The following is an 8,474-nucleotide window of genomic DNA, read 5'->3' as shown; positions in this document are numbered from 1 at the left end:
TTTGAAAAACAATGCCATTCTAATTCGCTTTTTCCTAAAGTAAACTCACGGAGATAAGAGTCAAACTCTCGCTGTCAGCCCAGAGAACAACGCTCTTGTCCGGAGAAACTTTCACTCCTGCATCGGTGAAAGCCTAGGGGAACCAAGACGTGGAGGGCACCGGTTCTCCGGCGGGCGCTACTCCTGCACGGACCAGTCCCCCAGCAGGGTTGCTGTGGAGACCGAGCCAGCTTTGTGGATGCCGAGGCGCGCTGAGGCCCGGCCTTCTGTTTGTCTGCAGAGGGGATTCATAAGACTGACGCCAAGATGGTTAGTAGCTTTGAACAGAGAGGGAGAACTCTGAGTAGGTCCTGGGACTGGAGATTAGAGGTTCCAGACATACTTCTGGGTTAAGTCTAGGATTGTCAGCAGAGGATGGTGTCTGTGCCCTCCCCGTGTTCCCACGGGGGACAGGGATGCAGTTGTAAATACATCGTTGCTTTCTTCCCTCCTGCTTCTCCATTTCCCCACTTCTGAGCTGCGCGTGGGCTGGAAAGCGGACCGAGGGAAGGCTGAGATGACAGCAGCTGCGCGAAAGCATCTCTTACCTCACTCTAATTGGGGGAGATAAAGAACTAGGGAGTAGCAGTTTCGTTAGCTCAAACACAGGGTGATGGCCCTTTTAGTAAAATAACATGTTACAGAAAGAATTTGAATACGCTTACCTGGGGTTCGTTGTTACGGATTTGACTTATAAATCCTGGAGCCGTCACTCTCAGTTTAATATTGACCATCGGAATGGGATCATACAGCTCCCTTTGTTGTTTCTTTCACAGATGCTTTCAAGGGCCAAACCTGCTGTAGGCAGGGACCTACCGCATACTGACAAAAGAAAGAAGAAAGGTAGGAAGATTCCAAAACTAGAGGAGCTACTTTCACAAAGAGATTTCACTGGAGCTATTACCCTGTTGGAGGTAATGTCCAAAGAAGGTTGCTTCTTAGGAGGTGAAAAACCAGAATATAGAGGAATGCATGGGTGAATGCTGGTTGCTATGCTGTTGGAACAGGTGGGTGCATTCTGGGACTTTCTGTAAATCTTGTCAGGCCCAGATTCCAGATGCCAAGTTAACTATAAACCCGATTAAAGGTGAACTAAAATGATAGACTTATTTCTCGAGGGACAGTTTTAATTATATCTAGTCCCACTGATGATGAATCCAGCCTAAAAATGTAGAGGGACATTTAATACAGTGTCAGTTCACATGTTGTTCATTCCACCCCCTGACCAATTTATGGTTTATTCCTATTATATGTTATAACATTCTGATCAAATTTAAATAATTCTACCATGTTGCATGCTTATTGTCTAAAAATACTGTATCTTCAGAAGATATTTCAAATCTCTATGGCAGTAGTTCTCAACTTTTAATATGCATCAGAATTAGGGTACTTATTAAAATGTACATTCCTGGACTCCTGCCCTAGGGATTCTGATTCTTTACAGAATCAGCCTACAGTGGTTCTCAGGAACCCGTATTTTGGGCAAGTAGCCTAAGTGCTTCTGATGTAGATGTTCCAAAGATGCTGCACTTTGGGAAACGGCTTTCTGGGAAGCATATGTTATAAAAGAATGAAAGGGTACACCAAAGAATGAAGAGATGAAGAGTTTTGACAGCACAGCCTGGCTGTGTTGTTCCATAATCATTTAAAGCACTACAACAGCCATATTACTCTATCAACAATAAGTGTTTTAATTAGCTTTATGTATCTTTCTCAGTCTTTCACGTATAGTCCTGTGTTTCTTGCCAGTGCTCTGGTATTGAGCACATTGCTTAACTCTTCTGGCATCAGCTTTCTCATCTTTAAAGTGGGGGAGTTGACTTGGAAGGACCATCTAGCTCTGTAAATCAGTGGACTGAGTGGTAGATGCATGTGTAATTTTTGTCAGTCTATTTTCTCTTCTCTCTTTTCTTTGAGGCAGTGACCACACTTTCCTTACTGTGTAATCCCACGCTGCCTGTAAGTTGTCAGGGAGGTTCTGCGCTATGCTTTCATTCTTAGGTAGCCAAAGTGCCATGATGGATGGGAATGGGAACTGCCGTGGTTTAGGATGAGGAGGTGTCATGAGCTCTCCTGTGGCTCCAGGGAATTCCTGGGGCAAATTCAGGGAGACCTCAAATAAGAATTTCTTCAGACTTAAGGCACTGTACTCAAATTCACAGTATTTGGTGAGAGGAGAATTTCTAATATTATGGAGTTAGCTACAGGAGTAAGTTCTTATTCAGACAAGAAAGTATCAACAGATGTTTTCATCTTGTAATGGTCAAGGCACCTGAGGTTTTGTAACAATGATCTGTTTTTCTTTAATTTAATTTTATTTTTAAATTAATTTTTATTGGAGTATAGTTGCTTTACAGTGTTGTGTTAGTTTCTGCTGTATAGCGAAGTGAATCAGTTATACGTATACATATATCCACTCTTTTAGATTTCCTTCCTATTTAGGTCACCACAGGTTAACGATGATCTGTTTAATTTTTACTTTTTTTACCCATGTTTTTGACTTACCACCATATAGAGTGAAAAAAAAGAATCTCACCTTGCCATGGTCATTCAGACTCCTCCTTCAAGGTCTCACTCCTTTCCTCCAAAACAGGGCTTTTCTTTCATTGGCTGATGAATTCATGAATATTTTTTCATAATGGACATAAATGATTAGGTGGTCTTCTAAACATCTTTAATTCTTGCAGGCCCTGGTAAGCCTGTTGAAGGGTAATAGAATGATTTAATGGCTTATCCTCAGTGAAAGGTTATAACCTATGAATAAATGTACGTGTGTGCTCACGGGACAGGTTTGAAGCATGAAGATGAATGCGGGGTAGAGCATGGAGGGGTGAAAACATGGGCTTTGGAGTCCATGGGCTACGGTGGTCCCTGCCACCACACCTACTGGCTGTATGTGGCCTTGAGTCCATCACTTAATTTCACTAACTTTCAGTTATTTGGCATTAAATATTTCACATAATTCTTATGTTCCTTATATATCACCCAGAATTGTTATGAGGATAACTCTTAAATACTTTCTGGAGTAGGGTGTCAGTAAACACAGAAAAACAATTGTGAAATATTTGAGGTAAAGGTAATTGTGCTGAGTTCTGTAGGTATCAGTTTAATTAAACTGAGATTATCTTGCTTCTACAATTTGTGATTTCCTATTGTTCATTAATAACTTAACATAGCAGTGTTTAACAGAGAGTGTACTATTCAAAGTATTCATGATTTTTTTTTTCATGAAATTTTAACGTAAAGTTCAAACGTCATGTTGGGGAACAAGAAGAGGACACTAATTTGTGGATTGGATACTGTGCTTTTCATCTGGGTGACTACAAGAGAGCTTTGGAGGTTAGTTTAAAGAAACTTTTTTTTTAATAACAGAAGGGTTTTGAAAAGTTATTAAGCTTTGTATTATAATAATACACGCTTATGGTAAAATTCAAACAATATAGAAGGGAACAAAGGAAAAAGGAAAAAAAGTCACCCTGTATGCTTTCCTCAATCCTATTTCTTTGTTAACAGAAGTAACCATTGGCTCTTTTTTGATGTGTTGCCTCAGAAATCTTCTGTATATGTTCAAGCATATTTATCTATGTCTGTTTACTTTTTCCTTTTAAATATATACTAATGAGATTGTTCAATATATTAATATTAGTCTTTCTTAAGGAAGTCTTCAGGAGAAGAAAAATAAGCCCTTTTGATAAAAAATTTCACGATTCTTTTCTCAAAAAGAAGTTCATTGTTGTTTTGTGTGGTTAATTTTAGGCATAGGAAAGATTATATTATCTTTATATTTTTTAAGTATAGCTTTGAAAGTTTTTTTTCTTGGTCATTGTAAACCCTGCAATGTAATTAACAATCTATGGAATTATGGATCTAGATAAAATTGTAGATGCCTTATGTCAAATAATTTTTAATTCATAAATGAAATTGTTTGGAACTTTCCCACATATTCTTACTCTCAAAGTGTAATCTAAGGATATTAAAATAACCTGCACTACTAAAATGAAAAGTATCCAAGATCAGGTAATGAGGAAGTGATATGAACAAAAGCAACAAAATCAGTGAAGGAAAAGTGAAGATGTGAAAAGGGCAGAATAGGAGCTGGTAGTATATGTGAAAGATAAAGGAGAAAAGAGAGTAGCCCAAACAGAGTAAGAAAGAAAAAGGGCATCTGGGGAAGACTGATTAATAGTAAAAGAGTTTATGGAGGGACTTCCCTGGTGGCACAGTTGTTAAGAGTCTGCCTGCCAACGCAGGGGACATGGGTTTGATCCCTGGTCTGGGAAGATCCCACATGCTGCGGAGCAGCTAGGCCCGTGTGCCAAAACTACTGATCCTGCGCTCTAGAGCCCGTGCGCCATAACTACTGAAGCCCGTGCACCTAGAACCCGTGCTCCGCAACAAGAGAAGCCACCACAATGAGAAGCCCGCACACTGCAACGAAGAGTAGCCCCCGGTCACCGCAACTAAAGAAAGCCCGCGTGCAGCAACGAAGACCCAATGGAGCCAAAAATAAAATGAAATGAAATAAAATAAATTTTATTTTTATTTTAAAAATAAAATGAATCTCAGAAACTGTCCTTAACAGGGAAAAAAACCCAGAAGAACACACCAAATTTTAAAAGTGTAAAGCCAAATAAACAAAGCCAGAGAACAATTAGAATGAAATGAAATTTGTGGGGTATTAAGGTTATCAGATTTTAAGTTAACTGAACCTATGCATTTTTAATAAGGCATCTTTTTAATGTCTTTTTAAGTTAGCAAAAAAATGTTTTAGTTGCTTTTCATTTCTGCAGTTTGTTAGCCCATGTCAATATTAAAAGGGGAAAAAGAAAACAAGTGTAAGGTTATGTGGACAACAGCCCTGCATGGGTAGGATTGAGCCTTAGCTTCAGAATTTTTTTTTTTTTTTTTTTTTTTTGTGGTGCGCGGGCCTCTCACTGTCGCGGCCTCTCCCATTGCGGAGCACAGGCTCTGGACGCGCAGGCTCAGCGGCCATGGCTAACGGGCCCAGCCGCTCCGCGGCATGTGGGATCTTCCCGGACCGGGGCACAAACCCGTGTACCTTGCATCGGCAGGCGGACTCTCAACCACTGTGCCACCAGGGAAGCCCAGCTTCAGTATTTAATATTACAGGTATAGAATAGGTAAGGAGCATATAGAAGTCCGTAAATGTGAAGTTGCCCAGTCACAGTAAGAACTCCTATTCCATTATACATAAAGGAATGGTCCATTGATTACCCTACTGCTGAAAGGGATCACTGCGTGATGTATGTTTCAGGAATATGAAAATGCAACGAAAGAGGAAAATTGCAATCCTGAAGTCTGGGTGAACCTAGCCTGTACCTACTTTTTTCTTGGAATGTATAAACAAGCTGAAGCAGCTGGATTTAAAGGTAAATGGGCCCTTTTAATATCTGGTATTCTCACTAATAGTAAGAGTCATTTTGAAGATTTTAAAACTTATTTAATTCCTTTTTCTATTGAGGAAAAATCAAGTGACATTAGAAAGCTAAAAAAAAAAAAAAAAGCTTTACTCTTGAAAGAATATTGGATCTTAGCAACTTCATGTTTAAAAAGAGAGTTAATCTGTGTGCTACTTACCCTCCCCAGTTCACCTCCTCAGAAGCTAAAGCCAAAAAGCAGAAGGATGAGAGAAGAAAAAGGGCAAGGTGCCTTTCTTAGGCTCCACTGTGGTAGGAAGTTCATGCTGTTGGTAGGAGTTGGGTATAGTTGTTCAAGCTGTTATGAATGTGCATTTTATAGCTTCTTTTCCTGCTTCTGAATGAGAAGCCAAGTAATTTCAACTTGAAGAATCCAGATTTCTTCCCTTTTGCTTTACTTACCAGGACAGTCAACTTAGGAGAGCTGGACTCAAATTTGCAAATAGAGTAGGGCAAAAGGGAACTATGGGAGGAAAGATTAAGAATAATTAGAGTATGAATCAAATTAAATTCAAAGAAAAGTAGAGAAAGTGGGCAAAAGAATGTTTGTTAGGAAATATGTTAGGGAAGAATGTATTTCAGGGTAGAAATCTGAGAGAATTAACTGATATATACATATTTAGATAGAATTCTAGTTCAGAGTCATGGAATTCTAATTTTCCTAATTTAGTTATAAAGGTCTTTGAGTTATTTATCTCATGTTTCTAGACTTTATCTGTGCCTAGAACAGTTAGACACATGTAAGGTGATCAAGGTAGCTATCTCTCTTTCCATATATATCTTTCTTTTTTATACATTGAAGTATGACTTTTTGTTGTAAAGAGATATAAGATTGAGTGTCTAGAATTAGGAAAATTCTCCAAGAGCACATCTGGAACTTAAGAGGTGTTCACCTTTTTGCTTGGCTCCCTGTTTTAGATGGTAGATTATCATGCCAGAAGATCTATGAAATAGAGACGGGGCTAGTATTTAGGAAAATATGGCTCTGTAATTATGAAAAGGGGATTTCAGAAGGAATCGACAAAGAACACTGGAAGACCAGCTGAATGAGAGTGGATTCCTACATGTATCGAGACGACCGTAACCATTTGCTTCCGGTGTTTGCTTCAGTGTGTGAACTACACAGGGTGGGCTGCTGCTGGAACTGGGAGGAGTGCCGTGCTGTGCTTCAGCACCATAGAGTGAGGAGGAAGAAGTGTGGGCAAGAGCGGAACCTTAGAGCATTTTCCTTCTGGTTCTTGGTGATGTCGCTGCTACTGCAGTAGGACTAGACTAAAATAATACATTAATATATTATAGCAGAGACGTAGCAGGATCCAGTAGGTAAGGATTTGGGAAGATTTATCTGTCTCGTGTCGCTCCTGCAAGGGACTAAGTGCCATAGACAATTGAGTTCTTTAATAAGCACCTTGGATTTTTTTCACAGCTCCAAAAAGCCGACTTCAAAACCGCCTCCTCTTCCACTTGGCTCACAAGGTACTTCCGTTCCTATTTCACACTTTTTGTTTTAATGTGGTAAGATTAAAAAACATTTTTTATGTATATCTTTTTTTAATAGACGTGTAATTGACTTCACACTTTTTGTTTTTAAAATATATTTCTCTTTCTTCTTGTTACCAACAAGGGTGAAAGAAAATTAAGTAGAAAGTCTCGTTAATGGTATTTCTACAACAAGTAGAATACAGGTGTTAATTTTATAGGACTTTCTCCCCCATTAATGTTTTTTCACTCCCCCATTAATGTTTTTTCACTCCCCCATTAATGTTTTTTTACTCTGTTTATTTATTCAGAAATGTTAGGTTTTAGTTCTTCTTAAGCAGTAGTCATTTAAGATTAGTTTGTTTCCACCATCTTATTGTCTCTTAGGAAACAGAATCAACGACACCTTGTCCTGACTCCTGAAAGTAAATACATACCTTTCAGAATTGCCTTATAGCAATAATTTTGATCATGTCATAAAATAATTTTTAAAATCATTTTTCATATTATAAAATTACACATTCTATTAAGCAAAATATAAATATGCAATAAAAGGATATAACATCTACCATATTTAAAGCTAACTGAATTTCAACCTTTTGGCATATCTCCTTTTGGGATAATTATTTTTTATATGCATATTTGTATTTTCATTTGTTTTGCAGAATGGGATTCATGTTAAATATATATTTTTGTATTCTGCTTTTTTTTTAACTTATCTTTGTAGTACGAGTGTATCCCTGAGTCACTAGTCTTAAAAACCAGACTTTTTTTAATAACAATCCATCATATGCATGTGCCACAATTCATTCAACACTTCTAGTTATTTAACTTCCAGATTGGTTTTAATTTTAATGATAAAAATGTGATTCTAACATCCTAAAATGGACTTACTGAGTATGAACAATAAAAATTTAAAGCTTTTAATTGATAGTACTAAATTATTTTACAGGAAGTTTGTCTAATTGTCCAAAGGTAGTATTTGAAAATAATTATTTTTGGTGCATTTAAAAATTTGGGGAATTCCTTGTTGGTCCAGTGGTTGGGACTCTGCTCTTTCACTGCCAAGGGCACGGGTTCAGTCCCTGGCCAGGGAGCTAGATCCTGCAAGCCAGGCAGTGCGGGGGGAAACAAAAAAACTTCATGCTATAATTATCTGTCTCTCTGTTTAGTTCTTTCGATTTTTGCTTTACATGTTTTGCAGACTATCATTAAGTGTTACAGATTTAGAATTGTTATGTCCATCTAGTGGACTGAAACATTTATCATTATGAAATGTCTCTCTTTATCTCCAAAAATCTCTCTTCATGTAAAGACTACTTTGTCGTATTTGTGTAGCTCCACCAGCTCCCTTTTGGTTAGTGTTTGCTTATTGTATCTTTTCCCATCCTCTCACTCTCTATCTTTCTGTGTCCTTCTATTTTAAATGTCTCTCTTATAAACAGCATGTAAAAAAGATAGAGACAGAGAGAAAAAGGAAAGGGAGAAGATATAAAGAAAGAAATAGAAAAGGAAAAG

General features: G+C 38.0%; 1 protein-coding gene across 2 annotated transcripts in view; it reads left to right on the top strand.

Annotated features, from left to right (window-relative positions):
- Positions 1 to 206: 206 nt before the first annotated feature.
- Positions 207 to 8,474, top strand: part of IFT56 (intraflagellar transport 56) — a 35,435-nt gene continuing 27,167 nt past the window's right edge. For both annotated transcript variants that reach the window (XR_009541905.1, XM_060156583.1), the window contains exons 1-5: positions 207 to 309; positions 816 to 953; positions 3,286 to 3,378; positions 5,315 to 5,429; positions 6,904 to 6,953. Coding sequence is in view for 1 of the 2 variants with exons in the window: in XM_060156583.1 (XP_060012566.1) it covers positions 307 to 309; positions 816 to 953; positions 3,286 to 3,378; positions 5,315 to 5,429; positions 6,904 to 6,953 (399 nt within the window). In the remaining variant the exon portion in view is untranslated. The remainder of the gene's footprint in view (positions 310 to 815; positions 954 to 3,285; positions 3,379 to 5,314; positions 5,430 to 6,903; positions 6,954 to 8,474) is intronic.

This window comes from Lagenorhynchus albirostris, chromosome 8, assembly GCF_949774975.1.
Source record: "Lagenorhynchus albirostris chromosome 8, mLagAlb1.1, whole genome shotgun sequence".
Taxonomy (NCBI): domain Eukaryota; kingdom Metazoa; phylum Chordata; class Mammalia; order Artiodactyla; family Delphinidae; genus Lagenorhynchus; species Lagenorhynchus albirostris.
Note: the sequence above shows the minus strand (reverse complement) of the source record. Positions and strands in the feature narration are given on the sequence as shown.